The 26,465-nt window shown below is 33.1% G+C and overlaps 2 protein-coding genes across 9 annotated transcripts in view; one reads left to right on the top strand and one right to left on the bottom strand.

The window, feature by feature from the left end:
• The window catches only part of tay (tay bridge kinase), an 81,317-nt gene extending 68,767 nt beyond the window's left edge, over positions 1-12,550 (bottom strand). For all 6 annotated transcript variants that reach the window (XM_073093049.1, XM_073093053.1, XM_073093051.1 and 3 more), the window contains exon 1: positions 11,889-12,550. In XM_073093049.1, coding sequence (XP_072949150.1) covers positions 11,889-12,128 — 240 coding nt within the window. In that variant the 5' untranslated portion in view covers positions 12,129-12,550. The remainder of the gene's footprint in view (positions 1-11,888) is intronic.
• Positions 12,551-12,559: 9 nt separating this feature from the next.
• Vkor (Vitamin-K epoxide reductase) lies at positions 12,560-24,020 on the top strand. Of its 3 annotated transcripts, none has more exons than XM_073093057.1 (4): positions 12,560-12,700; positions 16,681-16,859; positions 17,267-17,364; positions 23,754-24,020. In XM_073093057.1, exons 2-4 carry the CDS (start codon positions 16,693-16,695, stop codon positions 23,954-23,956), a joined length of 468 nt encoding a protein of 155 aa, XP_072949158.1. In that variant the 5' UTR covers positions 12,560-12,700; positions 16,681-16,692; the 3' UTR covers positions 23,957-24,020. The 3 variants fall into 3 exon arrangements, with proteins under 3 accessions (XP_072949158.1, XP_072949159.1, XP_072949160.1); XM_073093058.1 differs by having other exon boundaries at positions 12,573-12,700; positions 16,620-16,859; XM_073093059.1 differs by lacking the exon at positions 12,560-12,700 and adding an exon at positions 14,689-14,859.
• Positions 24,021-26,465: the final 2,445 nt, after the last annotated feature.

Below are 26,465 nucleotides of genomic sequence, written 5' to 3'. Positions count from 1 at the left end.
TTTTGAATATACCTTAGTACTTCCATTTCTTAAAAACAAATAGCGTAACATATAGTCATACACTTTTCTGTCATGCAATGCTATAATTGATTAGCCTGTAAACGTCAAACAAAACTTGTAACTTGGAATATAAAAATCAGATTTTAATTCGGGTTTTATTTAAGACACTATGACGCATTGATAATAAAACTACATTATAATGATCATAATCAATAGGTAATAAATTCGCCTGATGTTAGGATACATAAAATAAACGAACGCAAAAAATGTTGCCCTCAATGTCAAAACTATTAAGCTTCATCTTTATTCACCGTATCCGTTTTTGTGTACGTTCCGAGGAAATTGAGCGGATGCCGAGTAAAACAATTTTACGCGGACATTTCAGTGAAAATATTTTTTCAATGGAAATGTGAAATGTATAAAATTGTTAACAGCGTGCATTGAATAATATTTTGTGCGAAGTGATAAACACGATGAGTTATATTTAAAACATTTATTTTGTACAAGTACCGGTTTCGACCGGACCGATCAAATAAAGAAAAGTCGATACCTTTAGATGTCTATTAAAAAAAAAAACGTTTCGGTTAGCATTGCGTGTCATATTGGAATACAAAGTTGACAATACAAATTAATGTCATGTCACAACAACGCCCAAATAAACTTTCAACGTTGTGGGAGTTTGCAACAGACTTCAAAAGGTCGGCTCGTACAATATATACGTGTAATGGTTTTAAAGTTGAAACTTTAATAACCGCTATATTGTCAGTGTGCTCCACTGCGGAAGTTTTTTCTTTTGTTCAAAGTCTAGCACTTGTTACGATACAGTTGAACTTTCAATTGACACAAAGCCATGAAGTTATTCATCATACAAACAACAGCTTTCACATTGGAAACTATTACATAAAGTTTCGAGTTCCATTGTATTCACACGTAATATACATGATCACTATCGACACTGATAGAATCAGTATGGAGAATAACTAAGTAATTAACAAAAATGGAAATGTTTAAATAATTATAGCTATCATAATACCACATATTAATACACCCTTCTGTTTAAGAGCTTAAATTAAATCGCGTGTGGGGCGTGAATAGTTTCGAAAATCAAATAAATTGAAAACAACTTTATGTTTGTGTTGATAACAGCTCATACCTACAAGCCACGGAACCTGTCATATTGTTGGCTACTACGATAGCCCGGGGGGGTGGCGAAGGGTAATCGTTCCGCGGCACGCGATGACTGCCGCGACAGCCGTACAAATATTCCGATTACACCCTCGTCGCTTAATTGTTTTCCCGCGGTACGCTTTTGTCAAGGATCGTTGAACACGTGTTCGGCTATTTGTTTTGTGTGAACTAGGTTTCTGGTGTGACTTCGTTTGTACATTATTCATGCAATTTTGTGCGTGATGATCATTTTTCTACGAGTTAAGTCATAATTTTGTTATTATTAGTATCGAATAAGATTTCTAATAGTTTTATTAAGGTAACAAAATGTTTCACAAAACGAAATATTTACTGCAATTATAAAAAAAAACCTTTAACATACATAATATAGGTAGGTATATATTTTTATTTTGAATAAGGTTGCCAGTTTTATCCTTATTATAAAATATACGCCGCTTCAAAAAGTATAGACTGTACGTAAAGGCTATATTTAACTTTTTGTGATATTTTAGTGCGAAAAGATAACATATATAGCGTTTGGCAACTACGGAATTCACGTAAACAAGTTATGGCCAGTTTTCGCGTTGAGACGGCACTCGTTAAATATTTCAGTGGTTTGCTCTAATATGCTGAATTGGCAGCCTGCCCAAAACTACCGTTATTCTAGCCTCCGCTTAATGTTATTACAAAAGTCAGATGGTTAAAGTTACGAGACACAAATTATAAAGATATTTACACATTCCACAAATTATACTCATTTTCTCTTTGATATTTATTTCAAAGTTTATAAACTTAGGAAAAATGAATATTTTTGTTTTTTCTACTGTTTGATTTAATTACCCGACTGCCAAGGGTTATTTTTTTCGCACGTATCTTGTATGTTTGTCTTTCTTTATTTGGTCGGATTTGAACATCTTTTGTTTTTGAAGCAGATACCTACAATGAAACTTTGTATTTGGCTTTCTGGATAAAAATAATGAAACGCCTATTTCTCTGTTTTTGGAAATTGTACTTCGGCCTTTTTAGTGCAGTCGGGTTTTTGATTTTTTAATTAAATTACTTGTTATATTACTCTAATAGGGGCTTTCTAAAGTAATTAATACTATTTTAGGTAAATGTGGTATTTTTTGACAAAAAATATTTTATTATACTTTAAAAAGGACATTTAAAAGCATTGGTAATTGCAGGCAGTTAAACGATGTCTTGATACGTTCCCTCGCATAATAAGTATTAATTGCATAATGAGACTGTGACATTATGTAATCGATGTATCGACTTAGACGAAATAATTAAAATATTCAATTCTAAATTAGAAGCCCGAGCACACAAAATAACACTAAATATTCATTATGTTCCGTCTAAAACTGAAACCTATAAACCCATCGTGAGAATAAATTGTAATTCGATATAAGTCCGCTAATAGCGATAGTAAAATGAGGTCGTTATTAACATTCTTCGGAACTAACAGAGTTAATTCCCGTGAGGCCGAGCCGGAGTTCGCGTCGGGAATATCGAATCAATTGAATTAACTTTGACTTTTATTCACAACTAACTTTAGTCACAGACTTCGTGCCAGTGTCACTCGTACAGCGGTTTTCAAGCGTTACTTCCGGAATCCTTCACGGTATGGTTGAATCAAAGGTGTCAAGTGCGCTATATAGGTAGGGTTACTAATTGTTATGTTTATTTTAATATTTATTACTCCGGATTCACATAACAATTACTTACTTGAAAATTAACACTTTAACGACTAAGCGCGATGGTTCATTAAAAGATGCATTGGCATAACATGAATTTTGTCAACTTTTTAAATGAAACAATAACTTATAATAAAGAATAATTTTCAATACTGCAACGGCACGACAGGTGTGACACAACACGTGTTTCAGTACACCTTCGTTATTCATCTCAATAAAAAAAATAATTACGTGTATAAAACGCAGGTGCCCTATTAAATAACTAGTAATTGCTTGAGTTATTTTTCTTCTGTGGAGTGCAATTGCTATGATTATTGATAAAATTAGCGTTATTTCCATTACTAATTTGCACCTCGAATACTGACGCGTAAACTAATTATTTTGAAATTATTTCCAATTAAATTGCGACACTCAAAACCGAAAGGAATTCAAAAAGAAATGTCGTACACAAAGTAAGCATTGTTACCGGTGTCTTCTTTCACGAGAAGCCAGATAACTGTTAGGATTTCCGAGCATTCCGACCGCCTTATCGAAGTGGAGTTTGTAAGAAACTGTTTCAACAAATAAAATGTGTGCTCCTGAAACAGTTTATACCGTGGTTATATTTCAATTGTAGTACGTTTCTTTCCGTCGCTATTTCAGTGTCGGTTCCGGTTCAATCAATCAACTTAAATGTATTTGTGTTGTCAACAGAAGTCGGAAGGGTCGGCCGGTCGGCGTCGTGTGCTCGACGCTCGTGTGCTGCTGATTTTATAGCAAACATTTGTTTCGATTTGACGTATGTTAAAGGCTGCCAACATTCCGAAACGTAATTGGAACGTTTGGAGTGCATAGTTTCACATTGTTAAAATATTCTTATAAACATTTAAAAAGAGGTTTCTGATCAATTATTTCCTAAGTAGGATGTTATTAACCGTTTAATTTAAAAACCATATTACCATGTTAAAAATATAATAGATATGACACTAATTTTAGAGATACAAAATTAAGGTTAGGTTAGCCTTACTTATAATATTTATTTAGGTTACTAACCTAGGTTTATTAGGTTAGGTCATTTATTTTTAAAAAGTTGGAACTTTGACAATATACTCATTGAGTTTGAGCATGTCGCAGTAGGCGAAACGGTAACCTGACGTGAGTTACACGATAATGGCGCGATGTGTTACAAATGTTTACATAGTATCGTGCAATACTCGCTAATGTGTGCTAATACTCACTTCACGGTGGATAATCGTTCCTCAAATACAAATATATATGTAGTTGTCGTTCAAATACACGTATGTATTAATTTTTGACGTATACATAGGATCGGTATATTAAATAATAATTATCTGGCAAGGTATAATTAGGTAAAGTATGGGTACATATTATTTGCAAAAGTAAGTTAATTTACCTAAGTAGAATAAGTTAGTTACTAATAGACAACTGCACAATACCAACCTTTAATGATTTAGAGGAAAATGTAAGGAATCCTACATGCCTTAGATTTTTCTCTAACATTCTTATAGGTATAAGTCAACAAACCCACACTTCACTATGGAGGTGGATTATAATATAAATAATAATCTTCCTTCATCAGAGAAAACTTATCATACAGTGGGAAACTTTTCTGTAGTGAACTTCCATAAGTGATATTATAATATAATAAAATAATATTAAGTGCTTATCATAGAAATCATTTTACTTTCAACTTACGGATGATATCATAGTTAATATATAATTAAATATCATTTCTATGATAAGTAACTAACATTACATATGTGTATAATTTGTCACAAGATCTGAGATTTCCACAACATCAACAATCTCAGAGAATTTATTATTGGAATTAAAGTGGAGTCTGCTTCGGCCTATACCTCAACCTTCAATGAGATCATACCAGTAATGGTGGTTAATGAGAAAAGGTATATATAAGTATTAAACAACACCATCAACGGAGAACTCTAACACATACCTATATTAATGTAATATTTATATATTATAGCATAAAGTTAAAGGAGTAATTAGAACTAGAATGTTAAAAGCATCTAATGTGTTTAGTATGGCTACACTGTGTAAAAGTAAATCGACCATGGCTGTAATTTAATCACCTGAGAATATATCTTGTATTTAAATAGCACATGTGGAAGGCAAACATTTCATACCATGTTTACTTTTGTCAGCACATACGAGTTAAAACAACCACATACTTTTCCTGACATCTATAACTAAAGAGTTATAATGTGCCATAGTTGTTTTATTTATATAATAACAATTATAACAGCGAAAGCATATTCACTCATACACCGAATGACAAATCAAATCACATTAAGTTTTACCAACTATTAATGACTTAACGGCAGTGCTTAAAGTACAACATTTTAGTGTAAGAAAACTCCATTGACTTTCATCATATTTATATATGTACATGTAATGTTGAAATTATACAAATAAAATTCAAAAAATGAATATTTTCACAGCTCAGCATGTGAAACTTGAAACCTATTTTCCAAATAATGATTTTTACCTCTCTACACTACCTCTGAAGTTTTCAATTGTAAATACTATTCGTAACCAAAGTTGTTCTCATATTAAAACCATGAATACAAAAAGCTAATTTACATCTAGCAAGGTTGTTTCATTAATTCAGAGACTCAGACATTATATTCACGTCACTGTATATTAACTAAATTTAAATCTTTGAAGATATAATGTTGAAGGCAGCCCATAAATGAATTGACGATTTACTAAATATGTTATATCTTGCACATGTTGCCCATTACTATTTTAAATTATGATGTGTAGAAATAAATAATTATGTAAATAGGTATGAATGCCAATTAATTTCAACATCTATTCTCAGATGTATTATTCTAATTATTTTTCATATATTTTATAGCTATTATTTTTTGTAGCTATCAAATAAGTGATTGTAGGAATTGTGCCATGAAAGGTCTATAGATTCACAATTAACAGATAGAGAAAAAGTTTTAGAATAAGAGAGCAATCAAACAATAATAGGATAGACAAAGTACACAAGCAGAAGTAACTAAATCATGTTTAAAGTTAACAAGTTAAATCATCCTCAACTAAAACATTTTTCCATAGAGTGAACTTTTAAAAACAAATGAAACATTGATGAGTATTTGATTAACTGTACTGTAGTGTTTGTGAGCAAATAAGCAATGATATCAATCGCATATATTTATAATATGAATTTTGAATTTAGCAAGAACCACCTCTTCTTCTCAACTCAGCTTCATAAGAGTTTAGGCTCTTTTTCCTCAGAAATCTGTGGCAACCTTAGTGTTACTCAATTTACCATTTTTAAGGTTACTAATGTTCTACAAATGTGTAAAGTCATCTTAACACACATTTTACAACCTCTAAAGACTCCTTGTTAGGATAGGAATGTCGCAATGGCCAAGCAAGTGATGGTAGACTTAATGTTCATTTTGGTGATGATAATACATTATTATTGGAAATTTTCAGGCAAATAGTTTTAGCTGTTTATTTTTAATAGTCATGTAAAGTGAAAAAATTCATATCATCATCATCATCAACTCATTACTGTCCCACTGCTGGGCACGGGTCTCCTCTCAGAATGAGAAGGATTAGGCCATAATCCACCGCTCTGAGCAAGTGCGTATTGGTAGACTTCACACACCTTTGAAATTTTTCTACACTAATATTACAAAAGAGGAAAACTTTGTTTGTTCGTTTGGTTGTAATGAATAGGCTCAAAAACTACTGGACCGATTTTAAAAATTCTTTCACCATTCGAAAGCTACATTATCCACGAGCAACATAGGCTATATTTTATATGAAATATATTTGATAAATAGATTTTGAGGCGGTACAATGTTTGCCGGGTCAGCTAGTATTTTATCTGACAGATATGCGGTATGCAGGTTTCCTCACAATCTTTTCCTTCACCATTTAGCAAGTGATAATTAATTTATAATACGCAAATAACTTAGAAAAATCAGAGGTGCATGCCTGGGATCTGAACCTCTGACCCCTCAATCGAGAGGCTGGATTTGTTAACCACTATCAAAAAAAATCATATATACATCCAAATGTACGTCACTACAGAAGTCCCTTTGAATAGAATGCAATTGTTGATATGACGGTTACATTTGTAATAAATTTTGAATCTGAATTTTATACAGCAAACATTTTTCATGCTTATATTATTTTTATTTATTTAAAATGCAAAGCTGAATTTCAAAGATTATCAACCTTTATTCTTTGTAATTATCATATGTGTATTTTTTTCCTGTATTTTTAATTACTCAGTACACAAAGATGATTTTAAATTACCTTATTGCTTAATTGTTGTAGAAGTACAAAATTATATTGCTATATCTTCGGCCTTTGTGTAACTTTTTAGTTTAATCTATACTAATATTATAAAGAGGAAAACTTTGTTTGTTTGTTTGATTGTAATGAATAGGTTCAAAAACTACTGGACCGATTTTAAAAAATCTTTCACTATTCGAAAGCTACATTATCCACGAGTAACATAGGCTATATTTTATATGAAATATATTTGATAAATAGATTTTGAGGAGGTACAAAGTTTGTAGGGTCAGCTAGTCTATGATAAAAAGAAAATAATGTGCCTGCATTTGCCTATTTATACAATGTAACATACGTTATAAACATTAATAAATTTAGCTAAGTGCAAATCGAACTCGCACAAGGAGGGTTTCTGAGCAGATGAATTTTATTTTTTTATATTTGGTAAATATTTGTTATTATAACAGACATATAAGTAAATGTATTGTGGACATTTAAACTGTCATCTAATATGATTCAATAGACAAACCAAAAATGCCAAAATGGGTGGTTTTTTTATTTGACAACCATTTATGATTAAATTCAGCAAGAACACCTGTTTTAAATCGAACTGGTTGCAGATGTCCATGGGTGGCAGTGACCACTTCATGTCATGTCGCCTGTTCGCTTACCACAATTAAAAAAAAATATGGGGAACATTGTTTACCTTCCATACTAATACAAATAATAATGATGTTGATAGATTTTTACTACTATCATTTACTGTTGTAGTGTCGTAATTATATGTATAATATTGGAATGATCTCGGAGGCCGTAAGTTAAAAATTAACTATCTACGACTAAAATAATACTCTCTATACTCTCGATACTCAGCTATAGACAATAAAGATAATCACAAACGGTACCATTCTTTCGAAGCACTAAAAGTTTCGATGTAACGGCATTGTTTGTGTAAAGAATCTTATTGTTGTTGACATTGAAGAGGTAAGTAGCGAACGTTGTAAAACGCGTAAACGGTAATAAAAGCGGAGGGAAGCGGTTTAAAATTTTTCCAGGTAAGTATTTATGTCACAGAGTGCTAACATCTAAACTCCAGGGAATACTAGGAGGGGATGGGTCATAGGGGTGCCTAGGGGCGTCGAGACACTCGGTCGCTGCTCCCGATCGTCGTGGCTCGTCTTCTAAAGCGATATTGATTTTGTATAAGCACACGCAAGTGCCCGAACCAAGTGTAAGCTCTTACGCGTTCTGCTACAGCAGCTTGAATGATAAAACGCCTTTTTATATAATTTTGCATATGAGTCATTTTTAGGTAACACCACATATTTTGAGATATGGAACTCGGCGTACTTTATAAGCAACATTATTTAATTTAATCCCAATAATTCCTTTAATATCTCTGTCATATTGCTAATATCATATCTATGTTGGCATGTCAAATATGTATGCGTCGAAACGATAAGGAATCCACTACGATAATCGCAACATTTGTGGATTTTTATACGTGTAAGCTATTAACAAAATTAACTTTAATGGAAACCAATTTATATTCAACTTTTAACATTTAATTTTTAATTTGCCAGAGTAAATTCAGCTATAAAGAAGTAAATGCAGTAATAAACGTTTTATGGAGTACCAAATAATAAAAGGCTAATCAAATGAGTTCACCGGCAGTTTATTTAAATAGCACCACATTAATAAACGGCGATGGACGGATAATGTTTAAATGTTATCGTAACAAAATAATTATTTACGACAAAAAACGCGACGAGTTTTCAAAACTTCGCCATGCCACATTCAATCTTCGCAAAATGCTTATCAGGTAGACGGGACTTGTCAAACTTTTCAAATTAGTTTTGAACATGCTCACATTTCATTTTAATAAGCTAAGTTTGCGTTTTCTCGTCAGCGCAGTAACTGTCACATTCAACTTATTAAATTTAGTAGTCATCGTCGTCTAACTTTTTGAGTAAACAATATACAATTTGTATTTCAAGTTCTCACGACTTTAATTATACTTGATTATTTATTATACCGCGAAGATTATAAATTGCAAATTATCTTCGTTTTACTGGACTTAATATTTAGTAGCATAAACAGTTGCGATTACAAAAAATACGACGGGGCGGTTGAAGGTGCTATTTGTATTTGTCGTAGTTATTCGCTTTGGTGCTCGACGTAAATCGGGTAGCGAGAGTAGCGTGGGAAAACTATTAGCCTTGTACTTATTGTCTTTAAAGTTGGCCGCTATATTAGGGTTGATAGTTGCTCGGAACTTTATAAACTCCCAGCATTAGGAGCGAAGTCCAGTATCTCGGATAACGGAAAATGATCCGCTATCCACCTCAATGTGGAGTCATATTTCATTATAAAGCTACTCTAGTTTTATATTTGTTCTCTTATCATTAAAATAATGTCTTTAATCTTTAACATATATAGCGTTTTTAATGATTTTACGCGATCAAGAATATCAATTTTAGTTAAATAATGCCTCTGGTTATGATGTAAAAAATATTGTGGGAGAAATTATAGAATAATACAAAAATACATACAGTGTCTAGTGTTAAAAGTAAAATCTATGTCTTCGCAACTATAAATAAACAAGATGTACAGTTATATTGTTTTATTAACTGAATTAAATATACAGTTAAACTGGCAGTTAGCAACCCTGTCGTGAGATGACACGGTCACGCTCGTATTGCTCCGGATCGCCTGTTCATCGCGGCAATTATACCGTGGTAGCCACGGAACACAATTGCATAAGCTCGCAGTTTCGAGCCATAAACCACTTTATAGCCACTATGTTTGATACTCTCTTTTAATGTTAAGTGTCGAAATTGGATATATAAAATAACAGTATTATTAAAGTGTGTGAAATATAATGTTTGAAATGTTTATCTGGTTGGAATATAGTGTATTCTAGGCATCGTAAAGTACCTTCGAACAGCTCTGCCACAGATCGTATCAGTTTATATTTGAAGATTTATATGTTTAGGTAAGCGTTGAAATCTAAGTAAGTATTACCAGCTGATCTTAATTTAATATATTTAGTGATAGCTGTCATTCGTGAGGTAAGGTTTTGGTGTATTTTCAGCAAGTGGCGTTTGGTTTTTGTACAGTTGTTTCTTTTTTACTTTAGTAGAAATGTGCATGTATCTTTTAGTGCACGATTAAAGGAGGGTCGAGAGTAGAGACATTTAAAAAATATTATGCTACACTATACTCGTATATTACGAGTGTATATAACTTAATAACAATAAGTAATAACAACTTTTTCCTAAAAATGTTAGCTTAAAGTAGTTTCGAGACGGATCACTAATTTGGTGTTTACGTGTCGTCCTTAGTCCCGAAACTATAAGGTATATTTCGTAATGTACTTTATATGTCACATTGTATATTTTGGTATATTCTATTCAGTTTTGAAATCGCACAGTTTATCTAAGAATAGAGAACACGTATTCAAAAACAAACAGTAGGAAATTGTTTGTATAAGTAAAATAAACAGCTAGTGGGTAAAACATTATTGTTAAAAGGAACACGTATAAACGTAATAATGCACACATACAAAAGTAAAACCTTCTTCAAAACAGACTTGAAATGATCGTAAGTTAAGTTACACAATGGCAGGTAAATAATTGTAAACACATGGTCTGCCTTCATTCATGTGTTAATACCGATACAATAATTGTTATGTTCAATATTTTATGAAACAGCACTCCCAGGCTTATTCGCCATATGTCAGTGGATTCGATGGCATAATTTCCACAAAACCTGTTATGAAGAAAATTAACTTATACCCATTGTGAGCAGAAATTGCATAAACGTCGTACACCGCATGTGGTGAATTTAATAGGAGTAAGGGCCCTGTTCAGCTTATAACACACAGGCGCTCGGCTCGAACGAGCCACAAACGACGAGGCTGTCGCCATAACTTAGAACGATAGTGAGGAAAGTAGTTTTATTGTGCACATACGAGCCTTCAACGTTCAAAGCATATTGTCGTCGGACGGCGCGATAAATGAGCACAAACGAGCGAAAGCCACTTAGACCAAATTTACACTTTGTGGGAGACCGCGGGTGCAAGTCGAGAACGGTGGCGCGCGCTCCGCCAGGCGCCGCGCTCGTCAGCTGCTCGCCACATAATACGTGCCTACATATAACTACCTATATCTATGTACCAATCAACACCACGTAATGCAATGCACTATACGTAACTATATAAGTACACAATACTTAGTCAAAAACGACAATGTCCTTTCACTAATGCCACACGAAATTTATATTGACTTCATCTGCAAATATAGTCTCTCGGGGTTCATTCAATAGGTCAATGCACTTCCGAGACGATGTCCAAACATAATTACAGTTCACTGTTTCATGGGAATTCAGAAGAAAATAAGATAAAAAGCTAAATTAAACGATCGAGTAACCTCCAAATAGGTACAAATAGGTAACAGAAAGAGACAGAATACTTGGAATATTCACCACATAATGTGCACAGGCTTATGTGAACCATAATATTAGGAGTAGTTACTCGGGAATATTTATCCAACAACGAAACTTTGTTCAAAAGATGTAATCAAAAATCGTATCTAATTTTAGTATAAGCGTTAAATGTAAATATATAAACAAACAAAATGGGTGTTTGAGCCTCTTGGGCATAATGAGCAGTAGGAGTAGTGACAAAGGTTTTATTTAGGTCTCAATGTTGTTAGGCAATTAGGATCATTACGGTAGCCTCACCTCTAGATCTTCATAGGTGCGAAATGCCATTATGGCAAAGCCATCAATGATGTCCTCCTCGCCAAGGGGCTCCTTGGACTTTTTTCTCCGGGCAGGAGGACGAGGAGGCTTCTCTCGCGCCGGAGACTCATCCTCGCCGCTGTCCCCATCCTTAACTTTACTCTCACGCTGTGCTTGCATGCGCTGTGCCCTCTCCCTTCGCCTGTTTCTCTGATTGCGCTGCTTCACTTCGTTTTCCATCGTTCGCACATTATTCAAATCACCCGACCACCGTGCTTCACTACACAAAAGTCCGCACTACACTTTTATCACACATGGTTATCCGATATTTCTATGCCGAATAAATCGGCAAAATACGAATCTTGCACTCAGAAAAAGACACTGGCCGTTTCCAATGGCGGATCGTACACCGTTGCCGCATTGCAAGTAAAATGGCCGCGTAGCACTCGACGGGCAGTCTTCTTTCACATTTACGTAAACGGAGGCATATTTACACTTAAACTAAGATATAATACAATATATTTCAACAAGAACTAAGACAATAAAACGATAAATTAGTTTTATACATTATTCTCTGTGTTCAGAATCAGTCAATAGTCAATACAATGAAAGGTGTTGCACGACGCCAACGCTGCGTTGCGGTCGCGATGGTGAACTAAAGTAGTGCTACCAACATTACGAACAGTACATTCCGCGATGGGGCGTCATAGGCAATGTGGCGCTCGGTTCTACTGTTCATGTACATAAGTTTGTCTCTTTCTGAATCGTAAAATATAAGATAAAATAAGTTGACCTAGTTACTACAAAATCATGTAAGTATTTTTAGTTTTAAGGAATGCAATGCTTATCGTAGTACATTAAGTTTTGAATACAATTTATTTATTTTTGCAATATTTTATAAATTACCTATCTAAAACGAATCTTTATAGTGTTTGTTCTGTTATGTTGGTACTGTGGAGAAAGACACGGACACGGTTAACTTTGATCGTTTTCCAGCAAACGACACAGAGATCGTTTCAACACTGGTCTTCGATAAACTCTGTGTTTTTACACTACGAAAAAGGAAATTTAGTTGTAGTATGAAAACAGCTATTGTAAAGTGAAGTTAATCATTGTGTAGATTTTGACGTTTCATGATATTATGCGTTCAGTTATGAGAGAAATGGTAAATTGAATGCTACCGTATTTTTATGGAATTTTGTATTATTTTATAAGGTACATATTAGTTACTTTTATGAGACATATAAATACATTAAATATTTTCTATAACTATTATACGACCATTATAGTATTATAGTTAGAAACAAAATATTTCTCTCTTTAGACCGTGTTAGTCCACTGCTGAACATAGGTTTCTTTCAAGGCGCGCCACTGAAAAGTAGCCCCTTTTAAGTTAGTTTCTAAATTTGCCTGGGGGAATTTATATAAGATTAGTAATTTAGATCACTTATTTTCGATTTAAAATTGTGACAAATCTTTTTAACTTTATTATTTAGACAATTATTAAAATAAGATGTTGTGGTTTAATATTCGTAAATTGTCTATTCATCTGTTGCTCGAAGGTATTTCAATTTGTCTTCCCCTGTCTTTGAAAATATAATTTTACGTAGTATGAAAAGCCTTGTGGATAAAGTTTATTTCACAATGTGCACACGTAAACAATAACAAAACAGCAAAAACAAAAATCTTTGAATAAATTACCCACGCAAGCTCCTTTGAATAAAATTCTAACTTTGTAATTTTTAATAAGTACATATTTATGTTATTGACTTTTCAGTCTTTGTTAATATTTTAACCGACTACTGATTCTAGTTTTAAAAAAGTTTTTAAAGGACGGACAAAACTTGTACTTGTACTTTTAAAAACCTTTTTAGAATAGCACCTACTGTTTAGAATGATTGGTAATAAAGTTTGGACGAGCAATTCTTGTATATAATATAATTTCGTAAACGGCTTTAAAAAAAATCATGAAATTTAGTATGCTGGTTTCGGGAGAGGTAAATCGATCTAGCTAGGTTTCATTCTTAGAAAACGTCTTATAAAAATACGGAGCAAAACTCGGTCATCCAGCTACTATAATTGAACAATAAGTTATATAATTGCAATATCTTACTCATATATACTTTGCTTAGATTTTTAGGATTGCCATAACCTTTAATTAATCGAAAGGGTGCAGGATTTATGAGCCCTATATAAGATTATTCGAGTATCTATACAATACATTTAACAAAATGTTCGTTTTGTAATAATTTGGAATTAATTTAATAATTTAATAAAATATTTATTTATGTGAATAAAGTTATACAAAAATTATAATGTTTTTTCATAAAACTCACATTTAAAAATACAGTATCCGTATTTAAAAGTTTATTTTTTAAATCTAAATAGATTGTTTATAAAAAAATATCATTTTGAAATTATTATTTTAGGTAGCCTCATTGATCAATTACTAAGGTAAGTAATTGATCTTGCCAATACAACCTTATACTGCACCCTATTTGATGGAACTTGAAGAGGTTGAGATTGGTTTAAGAATACATTTTTTCTGTCCTAACTTTTTCTCAAACATAGTAAATGATTTTAAATATGGACAGACAATTCAAATTTATTAATCATGTTTTAAAATGGAAGTACATCTACGTAACACGCCGGCGACAACATTGCAAATTTAAGCGAACCATTATGGTATACTGGCTTCATCCGTTTTAATTTCTGTAGGTGCTCATAAATTATTAATGATGTCAAAATATTATCACGCATGAATGATTATACAATCAATACACGCACGACAATATCAGTCTCATACTCGGTATCAACGAGATAACTCGTGCTTTCTAGTTCATTTTAGATACGAAAATACATACAACACAATACGACAGATTAAGATATGCGAATTGATTTAAATAATCTTTATTTCCGTCGATTCTTATCTTAACGGGTAAATTTACGATTGTCGTCACTGCTCCAAAAGGTAAATATAGTATACCTAATCATAATAATGTTAATCACATCATTATATTTATTTTATTGTAAATGTAATTTAATTTTAATGTAAATTTATATAATGTAGTTATTGTGTTTTTATTCTTCGGTTTGAGGTTTTTGTTTTTTATTTATTATAATAAGCTGTGTAGTTTTATTATAATCCAAATTAACTCTTTATCTTTCAAGTTATACTCCTTGATTTACGGATTTATTCGGGTTAAGCAGTGTTTTTGATTGCTATTAAACATTTTGAGCGAAAATCGTTACGATTTACAAACCGCCATTGTAGTTCAAAATGCGCTATAAAAGTTCTTACCAGAGGGAAGAATGAATGGACCAGTACGCTCGTGTGACGAATGATTCGATTGAGCGGCGCCTTTTAATTTATTTTTTTCGTAAACTCCTCAAATGCACGCTCTCCCCTCGCTCTACTCCATTATAAGATTTCTTTACGAGGGAACATATAAATTGATTTAAAAGTGATAATAATATTCATACAATGTAATATGCCGTAACGTATTTTGTAGAGACCGTGTTAATTAATAAACCCTGCGCTACAATTATTCTAAATAATTGGCTAAGTGCGAGTCGAACGGACACGGACCACAATATTTTCATTTATTTTTTATTTTTAAAATGTATTATCATAGAAGCCATGGAAGTGAATTCATTGAAATGTTTAAATGTCTACCTATTACGGATTAATAAAGATAAACGCCGATATGATAAAGCGAAAAACGCCGAAAAATTGTGACTTTTTAATTTATATTTATTTTGATTTTTTTTATTTATTTTTTAATAGTAGGTATATGTTGCTATAGCGGCCACCCGTAGCGGCCACCATTATATAAATTCTGTTAAAATTTCAAGTGGATATCTATTATGGTTAGAGAGTTAGAGATAGAGTCCTTGGACAGACGAACAGACAGCAGAAGCGTACTAATAAGGTTACGTTTTTGGAAGGATGGTTATAATAATTAACTTGTGACATTTGTTGATTAGGTAAATGACGTAAATTAAGGATCATACTAGTATTATGCGACAACAATACAAATACGACACAACTGGTAATCGTGTCGTATTTGTATTTCCCCAGCTATCAATGTATTTTCCTATAATTATAAAGTCAAATTTAATTGAATATTACTACCTTACTACCTTTAGCATATTCCACCACTGTTCCTATGCGGGTGACTCATTACTTATTAATCATTATGTAGATAAAATAAAAATTTAAAAGTCACTCGTTCAAAATTTCACGTGTTTGTGTTATATTCATTTCTGTCTTTGTACATATTTTGGGTAATGTGAATTATAATTTCTTACTTTAACCCTATTAAAATGTTTTCAGTAGCAATTAATTATATATTAAATTAAAAGCTTACATATTTTAAGATTTAATATAATAGCAGTGTTGAAGCCAAGGTCATTAGTGTCAGATAAGATTTATTTTTTCTCTAAACATTTGATACGTTCTTACTTACTAACTTTTTAGGGTAACTGCACACGGTATAACATTTTTGAGGCAAAAATATCCCTTTCACATAATTTCAGTAGGTACCTAATGGTTTTATAGTGACCCAGTCTACAACACTCATTATAATTTAAAGTTATGATATCATACTTTGTACAAAAAAGTGGGAGTAGTTATGAAATTACAGACACTTTTATTTTAAAATTATGTTTAAATTATTCATAATAGGATTAATTTGAAAATAACTAATTATCTTTTTTTTTGTAAAATAGCAGCGTGAACAAATAAAAAACACAAAACTGCGTACGCCACTCACACTCCATTACTCCGCAGTACCAGGCGATCATGAAAGCTAGAGGCGTGAACCGCGCTATAATAGCGACAGCCGTCGTGGGTGTGTTGGTGTCTACGTACGCTTTGTATGTGGAGATGGCGGCGGAAGCGCGCCCCGGGTACAAAGCTTTATGTGATATCTCTGAACACGCGAGCTGCTCGCGAGTCCTCACATCCAAGTAAGTTCGTTGAGAGTTTTGCTTTGCATGTCATTTTAGAATTTCACTTACAGTGAAATTTGCACTGTGTACGCTGTATTAATATTAAGATTAGAATCATCCTTTGGAGATTAATTTGGGAAATAAGCTGCAATAATAAACAGATACATAGAAACATATCGTATCATTTATATTAGGGTGTTTGTAATTTTCGGGTTTGCAACACAATTTATACAAATTAAGAACTTCTGTAGCGCTAACAACGAGCTCAAAATGCAATAAAAGGCTTCAGTAGTTACATTCATAAAATAGACAAAACTTACTTCTGCAATTCAAAAAGCATAGGATCCCGAAACAGCTAAACGAGCCAAACGGCTTATCCGTACAAAAACCGGAACAATAAGAGATTATTTATTGTCGTTTTCCAGGTACGCGAAAGGACTTGGCTTGGTTTCCAAAAATTCACAGCTAGAAATACCAAACTGCGTGTATGGGATTATTTTCTACTGCATCATAATATTTCTAAGTGAGTATCAGAGGAATGTTTCGTGATTTCTTATTAATCTAGAATTGTATTGCAGGTGGTAGAAACGCTTTTTTCGACTCCGGCAGCACCACCGCCGCCTCAATTTCTGCCCAATAACAGCAGTGTTAAGCTCTGTTGTATTCTGGTTTGAAGGATTTGGTTAAGGAGACTTATCCGAGGCTTTCCAGCTTATACGTTAGAGGTAGCCACGCACCTGTTGCCAATCTCAAGTGGGAGTCTAATTTTATCAGGGGTTGATTACAGATATCCATGGGCTGCAATAATCACTTACCACCAGGTGGAATGCATGCTCGTTGGCTACTTGGATATTATAATAAAACTCGTAAGGAGTCTTGAAATTGGTTTATTTCGAGAACTAAGTTTATCGTGTCGTGTCAGTAAATCTGTCTCACCTCGCTCATTAGTCCGGAATACAGCAGAACAAAAGGCAAATAGGTGTAGAATTATGCGGCTTTTTAGTTTAGTTTATTACACAATTAAACTTGAAATGATGTTGTACAGAAGTACATAAAATTATAATAATTGTTGAAAATTATACAAACGTAGAAGGATAATTTGGATTAGAATAAGTTATCTTGTTTATGCACAATTAAATTAATGTAGAATGGAGTAGGTAGACGATAAATTTCAAATATATGATTCTTTTCCTTAAATATAATTAAGGTATTTAATTGAATTTAATTATAATATTTTTGTCCTCTAAAAATAAATCCCATTATAACATTTTCCGTCTAATTTATTGTAAAGAAGTTATTCTACTCGATTTTAGAATTTTTGGACTGGTATTTTTTTGTCTTATTGAGTGAGTTCACTAAAGAAGATCCTACTGCTTGATTTTAGACTGCTATTATTATTATTTCAGGTATTATTATTATTTTTATATTTAGCTCCACCTTATGTTAAGTGGTCACTGCTGCTTATGGGCATCTATAACCAACTCCATGTAGAATAGGTATATCCTGAAGTAGATCACAGATTGTACTATTCCTGAAGACTAAGATTATCGCGTCATGTAAATCAGTCGGCATCCACACTTCTCCACCGAAACGCAGACGTGCTTCACGCTATGAAATGAAATGAAATGAAATATTTTATTTGAGAAGAAAATAAATAGAAATGGGTATGCCGTTGGTACCGCCCCGGTTGAACCCTATTGGCACTACCACCTTTCAAAATTATGGCAATTAGGTACCACGCATTGGTGGCTAATGTAATTTGACTTATAATAAATGCTTGTGTGCTGAGCCGAGTGTCTGTAATGTTGATAAATTATTATCTTTTTATACCTAATGCTATTTTTATTACTTTACTTAGTTCCATGACTTAAGTTTAGTGCTCTTGATCTGAATAGAAGGTGGAAGAACCCTTTGTGGTTCGACTCCGGCGGCACCACCGCCACACCTATTTCTACCTAATAACAGCAGTGTTAGGCGCTGCTGTGTTCCGTTTTGAAGGGTGTGGTGTGGTGAGACAGACTTTTTCGAAGCGTTCCAGCTTAGTCCTCAGGGGTAGCGGCGCATCTGTGGCCAACCTCAGGTAGGAATATCTAATCCTATCTGGGGTTGATTACAGATGTCCATGGGCGGCAGTAGCCACTTACCATCAGGTGGACTGCATGCTCGTCTGCTACTCCTATGTTATAAAAAAATAATAATAATAACACACATGCTAAGATAACACTGAAATTTATAAGCAACATAGCCATTTAAAGCAATTTTATAAACAGTGAATTAAACCAGTAACAGGTTTAACGCATATTTACGTATATAGTTTAAATTATTTACTTAAAACGGTCACAAGCATAAAAGTCGTATCAAATCAAAAAGTATATTTATTTTTAATTCTAGCCGATAAAAGATAAAGTTTGTATGAACTTGTCAAGAATTCTCGCTAATTTCACTGGTCAACACTGTTTTGTCACATGAAGTTAGTAGTAATTTTTTATTATGTTGGCAACCGTTCATTAAAAATCAAATATTATTTCCCTCCAATCACGTCCAGTTTTTTTGTGACACCTATAGATACATTTCTAGCCTCTAGGGATGGCGATTTTTTCCGATAAATATCGATTCGAATCGAAGTGTAATAAATCGATTCCCAAGAAAACGAGGCCCAAAGAATCGATTGTACGAAATCGATCTTCGATCTTTTCAGCTAAGAAGGGCGAAGATAGCGAAAAAACGGTCATCAGGGCCAAACAAGCACTGAAATACGTATGCATCTGCAAAAAAATGTCTATAACACCAAAACCAACATCGAAAAGATCTACTTTCGATTTTATTGGATGAAAGATCGATTCACTGAATCGATCCATTACTGGAGATTACAATAACAAATTATTTTGGGCCAAAAGATCGATTCTTAGATTAATCGATCTCAAATCGCCATGCCTACTAACCTCAAAACGCGTTTTTATAAAATAAACTTTATTTCGGCAACTGTATAACTACTGTATTTTACTAATTTACATTTTACATTGCTTTAGGGTGTAACATGTCTTTAAAAATACACATGCTGCACTTTAGTTTGGATTTCTTTCCCACAAATTGGGGTGCTATGAATGATGAACAAGGCGAGAGGTTTCATCAAGACATATCTTCAATGGAGAAGCGCTACCAAGGGAAATGTAGTCCACGAATGCAAGAAGATTATTGTTGGAATCTTAAAAGAGACCAACCAGATGCTAAATATTCTCAAAAATAATGTTTATAAATTGTACATTTAACAATTACTTCTTTAAGTGTAGCATTTTTTCTATATATACCTAAAAATATATTAAATATATGTTTCTATATCACAAGGATACCTGACGTGTCATTTTTTTTTCTTTGATGTATTATTGTTTGTAGGCCCTAGTATTTTCCGTCACTTCATTACCTCATAATAATTTACTCTAATGCCATTTCTAGAAAAATATTTTAATAAAATTTGTTTGTGGCAGGCATCGGCAGGACCCTTGATACAGATATGGTTAATTAAATAACGCATAGTGAAACAATTAATTAATCGCAATTAATTGTTTTCGACTTTAAAGTATGTCAGGAATGTCAGGAATAATGACATTATCTTCAGAAATACATGGGCATAAATTAATTACTCTCGGTGGCTACTGACATTGTAATTACAAAGAAATATGAGTAGGCACTTACATTGGAATTGAGACATCAATTCACTTTAAACGTTATAAAAACTTTTTCCATAAATGGAACCAGTATGTATGTAGTTTGAGTAAGATCGCATCTACGAGTATCGAGACAGACCCGTAGTCCTCGATATAATCGAGGCCCGTAGTGAAATAATTAAGGCTATAGATGTAAACTTACCTTCTTGTTCATAATTGCTAGTAGTCTTTTTGCTGTTGTATATCATCTTGTTGACATTTAAAATATTGTAATCAAATTTTTGAAGGTAGTATTTTTGTAGTCCGTCTACTGCAGCTCCTCTATTATAATGACCGTGACTCCTATATTATAATGACCGTGTAGAGATGCTGTGGTTTGGTTCGAAGTGCGTTGGAGATATTATAATAAAACATTACGTTTACCGGATCCAGCGATGCATTTGTGACCAACCTTAGGGCTCTTGTATTATTAGGCGTTAATTCCACATGTTCCCACGTTCATCACTGAATTACATTAATTAAATGCCCCTTATTAAAATCGGCCCACAATGATTCTGCTTCAGTCACAAAGCATTAATTAGCTAAGACATAATAATATAACTGATAAATTCGGTCAAATTAAAAATAAATTACGTGTAACTTCACTTTTGAAGCATTTATACTTGTAATATGAGAACGACAGATCTATAACCAGAGCTACAGTTGAACGTATAAATTACTAACGATATTGTCCCGTATAGATTGCAGAAAGATTGGCAGTTATACTTGGGAGTGGTCTGGAACCTCAATTACAGTCATTATGCCAATAATCGCTATCGTATTAACGGCGGCGGTCGGTCACAGTAATGTATACTTTGTATTTAATTCCATATTTGATGTGGACTGGATGCTCTAATATAGACATCAAGCGATTTGCGCAATTTCTAATTAGCTACAATTTATACTTGACGATATGTTCGTGTAGGACATAAATATCAAAAATTAATTCAAAGACAAAGTTGCAAACAAGTTAGGTGATGCAACATGCACAAAAAGTAGCAGTAATTTAATTTTAGTTGAATTGTTACCTTGAAACCTACGTATAACGGCGTTGATATGCTTATAGTGGCCAGTTGGTGGAAACTTTTAACCAGTTATTAGTTTAAATATGTTACAGTATATTATTATCGTGTTAGTCTCGGTTTGGTTTTTACGGTTCCATGGCTAAATGACAAAAAAACCCTTCGTCTTCAATGCATCTTAAAGGCCTCTTTAAATCCAATTTGCAGCCGATTTGACTTTAAAAGAATTCAATTTTTTATCGGCATTTATAACTATAGTTTTGTTTGTCAAAGATATATCCATTTCACTAGTTTTACGCTACAAGATCCCGCATAAACATTTGTAAGACTGTTGAACATTCTTCAGTTGTCGGTGTGAATTTCTCTCGCTTTCCGCGAGTCGTGGCAATGCTTCGCGTCGTGATTCTATCTCGAGAAAAATGTTACGAAAGCCTGTAAGCTGCTTACTCTACGCTTATTTGGTAGCTCACGAGCCGCGAATAACTGTTATCGTAATAGGCTAACACTTGCGGTACTCCTGGGAAGTGGAAAGTGAGAGAAATTCCGAGCGAGATTGCAGTATTTGCTCGCGTAGAACCTGACTTCATCTATCTTCAAGCTTGGATTTCACGACTGAGTAACGACTGTGAAGTGTGTTCTTTTGAACACTAAATCACTTATTTTTGTGTACACGTATTTATTTTACAAGCTTCTATTTGATTCGTAAGTATATATATTTAGAATAGTTTGAAAGTCAGTTTGGTTGTAAATTATGTGACTCTACCGGTCTCTTCCTCTCATGCCATGGCCGAAATTGGCAGCTATGTATGTGCATAATGATAAGGGTTAGTATCTATGGTTACAAGAACGTTTATTTATACAATGATCTGATTTCTCTAAGCTGAAAATGTAGCAAGGAACCTGACGATAGTTAAAAAAGTAAAACATACATAAAGTTAGTATTTTACACCTATTATTGTGCTATATTACCTATATCGTATCCTATATTTAAAAATAGTTACGAGCATGTAAAGTCGTGTAACAAGTCAAAGCGTCAGGGTTATGCTAATAAATATACCCCAAAAGCATGTTACCAATGTTACGAAATTACGATCCGTTAATAACAAAAATGTTTTCTTATTACCTATAGTGGGTTCGCGTGAGCGTTTACTGCTCTGCTAAATTGTTAATTCCACGAAACAAAGTCGTAAACGGTCGAGTTTGTAGTACCCATTGTGTTATTTTAGTTTATAGGTAGTTGTTACATCTCGAAAGCGCGCGAAAGTCGACCGACTATCAACTTTAGTCAGCCGGTATAAGGTTTACAAAATCGTGGTTGTGAGATGAAACAACTATTTTGATATCGAAAACCGCCTCCGCGTTGCTTTGTTCCGTTGCATTTGTGCTGTCGGCTTCATAATCATTAACACATTAATTATACTGAACCGTTTAATCGCTTATGTTAAATTGCCTTAAATCTATTCAATGATTTGGCTTAATTAATTCGTCTTCAGTGGTAATTGTACACATAGAACGCTGTACAAATTGACTTTTTATGCAATTAATTAGTTTTAGTAATCAATATGTTAATTGAATTGCACTGTACTATAACAAGTTTTTAAATAAAAGATAACGAAACCAACGAATATTGTAACTCTAAATAAATGTTGTTGCTAGGTAGATATTCGTTTCACATTGAATTTTATAGGGGTACTTTAAGGGTCCAACATTTTGAACCCTGTTAAATAAAGGGTTCGTAAAGTTAAGAAACGGCCTGCTGTACACAACAAATTTGGGTACGCGAACCCTTTTTGTCAGAACACCTGTTTGGTCGGCACGCCAGATGACTACTCGGTTGATTACTCTGCAATTTGAGGTGTACCTAATTGCCCTAATTGGTACCTACTACTTCTTGTTGCCACTAAAAAAATAAAAGTTACTTAAGTTCTTTAGGTAGTTTTTGTGAGTCATCGAATAACAGAACTTAAGTCGGTACGTACATATACTGAGGGTAGTAGTGATAATTAAATTGAATGTCTAAATTATGTATGTAACCTATTGGAAAAATAGACCTTTCCCATTTGTGCGGATAGACCCGAGCCCAGGAATGAAACCGTAAAAGGTTTATGATGTTATTATGAATTAAACACAAACTGTACTAAAGACTAAAAATAGAGCATTAATAATAACGATTTTGTCTGTTTCAGCTTCATTCGACGTGGTGTCCATAGTTCGTTTGCAATTGCTGCTCAGCCTGGCATCCCTGGGGACCTGTGTCTACTTAGCATACCTCCTTATATTTGTTCTACGTGACTTCTGCGTTGTGTGCGTGAGCACCTACTTTGTAAATGCAATAATTGCATACTACATAAATAAAAAACACAAACTGCTGTTAAATAAGGATAAATAATTATCTGCGAGGCAATAGGGGACCACAAAATGCATTTACAATAAATTGAAATGGGTGTTTTAAAGACTTTTTTATCTCTTAACTCCTTATACGACCCTGAATAAAATTAAATGCAACTAAAAGTAAAGTAATCGCTATTAACCAGCTGTGTACCTGAAGTGACCTAACCGTTTATTTTTTATGAGCATCTTATATTGTGACGAAGCAATTAGTGAGGAATTATGTATTAGTTATCTAATGGTTTGTTTAATTAATCTAGGTAATATATTCAGTTCATTATTGTTAAGGAATATTATTATTGTTGACAACTCAGCTCGAGTGTATTCAAAATCTCGTACTTAATCAAAGTTCACTACTCATGTAATGAATAAATTATTTGCTGTTTGTATTCAATATAATAATATAGATAACAAAAAAAAAAACATTTTCTTTTTTATGTAGTTACAGGTATGGAACAAATTATTCCTTTTTCAAGTTACAAGTTTAGTTTCAAGCAAAACGTATCAGTCGTTAGTAGTTTTATAATTAAGCGTTAAGTGTGTTAATTTTTATTGACTATTCGGACTGTATTAAAAGCGAAGATTAAAACATTTAAATGAAGCCTTACCTATTATTTTATACCAACGCTTTTAGATCTAGTAGTGCCATCTAGTGCGTAATCTTGATACTTTTCTTTCGTTGACCACGCCATCTATGGAACGTTAACTTAAATAGTTAAATAGAATGCTCAATAGATGGCACTGTACTGTCAATGTTTCAAATGAAATATAAATTAGGAGTTAATAAGTTTTTATTCATTTTGATTTTTTGTTTTTATTATATAATATGATTATTTATTATATAATATGTTAGCTGATGTTTTGGTTCTAAGTTCTAAGAGTGCAGGTTCAAATTATATACTGTAATCGACGTAAACCGATCATTTGCTGTTTAAAGTTCTTTTTAGTCACCACACAATATAAGCTATAGGTACTTACAAGGATTCAGAGGACGTTTGCTAATGCTACTATTTGTTAAAAAAAACTGCTATTTTCATTTACAGTTACATTTTTGATGATATTCATTTTTATAACGGTAGGTATATATTACATGTAGGTATTAACGTAGTTTATTTCTAATAAAATAAAACTTCTTTTGATCCAATTTACAACTTTTATGATGCCCGCGCAAAATACAACTAACGTCAAGAGTGTTTTTTATTTTTTTATGTTAATACATACAATCGTGTAACGCATACAGCCAGTGACTATATAAATGAGAACTTATTATTCATAAAAATAACACAAAATAATTAATTAAAACAATACTATAATTAAATAATTTGAGTATATTTCTAACAGTTCAAACTATTATGTGCTATATTTGCTCGTATGTAAGCAGGTATTTCCTTGAAAAGTTCAGTGTGCTGTTTGATAAGTATTTGTAAGTACATAAAGCAAGTTATGTGCTTACAAATACTTATCATTGACTTACTCACCTAATCTTGAACGTGATGTCCATATCTGTCCTGCGTTCTCGAGAACACATTGTCAATCTGCGGCAGTGCCGGATTTGGAGGTCTTCACTGGAGGCCCTGGAACAACGAAAGAGTGGCCCCTAATTATTTTTTTTAATAAAAGTAACAATTATTTTCCGTCATGTCTTAAAAAAAATGTTAGCAAATATATTTTTTATAAAGAATGTTATAGTTACGAGTAAGTATTGTGGGTAAAATACGAAATGTATTGTTTGCAAAAAAAAAAACCGTAAACGTTGCTGACCGGTCGAGTTTTGGATTTCTTTTCTCTATTGTGGGGGCCCTCTCTTTTGTACGTTCTCCTCATGTGGAGGCCCCGGGGCAGTAGCCCCTGTTGCTCCTCCAAATCCGGCCCTGATTTGCGGCGATCGACGCGATTGTCGTGTCGTGCCTGATGCGTTCTAATGGATGTGTCAACTTCTGAATAACTTTAAATTCTTATTATTATTCGTCATTGGAAAATGTTCCATTAAATTCTTATTCATATAAAAAGAATCTTATTATTTACTACTCAGCTGTATTTAAAATTACTCTACATAGAGTCATTATTAAATGTGACTGTGTAGATTTAAAGTAGGTATATAGCGATTTATAAATAATTCTATTCCTATAAATCAAAAAAATCTTTTGCATTTAAACATTACATTATCTTTGTGTCAATTATAATTATTAGAACCATATCAGCCTCTACATTAATTACAGATCACATTCGGCAGAACGTGACAATATCTATGAGATCAGAAACCTTAAAGCCCTTGATCAGAGGTTTTATCTCTTTGTTCTAAGTTTGTAACATTTTTTAGGTTGATGAAACATATATGGTATAATATCAATAAAGTTACGATATAATTATAATCAGCCAATTCGATTGGAGTTCTTGACAAAGATAAATAAAACTTAGATTTATATCTCTTGAGTAAAAATTAGAGGTAACGTAACGGCGCATCTGTGGTCGACCTCAGGTAGGAATCTTATCCTATCTGAGGTTAATTA

The sequence above is a fragment of the Epargyreus clarus genome, unplaced genomic scaffold (genome assembly GCF_041222505.1).
Source record: "Epargyreus clarus isolate Ecla_fem2 unplaced genomic scaffold, WU_Ecla_fem_2.2 ptg000004l, whole genome shotgun sequence".
NCBI classification, from domain to species: domain Eukaryota; kingdom Metazoa; phylum Arthropoda; class Insecta; order Lepidoptera; family Hesperiidae; genus Epargyreus; species Epargyreus clarus.
The sequence above is the reverse complement of the archived record's forward strand: the minus strand, read 5'-3'. Positions and strand labels throughout refer to the sequence as shown.

Bases quoted from the DNA above. Each gene is read 5' to 3' on its own strand.
- Vkor (XM_073093057.1), top strand. From the start codon at position 16,693: ATGAAAGCTAGAGGCGTGAACCGCGCTATAATAGCGACAGCCGTCGTG. The intron at 16,860-17,266 runs GTAAGTTCGTTG...GTCGTTTTCCAG, and splicing joins TCGCGAGTCCTCACATCCAA to GTACGCGAAAGGACTTGGCT. The intron at 17,365-23,753 runs GTGAGTATCAGA...TGTCTGTTTCAG, and splicing joins CTGCATCATAATATTTCTAA to CTTCATTCGACGTGGTGTCC.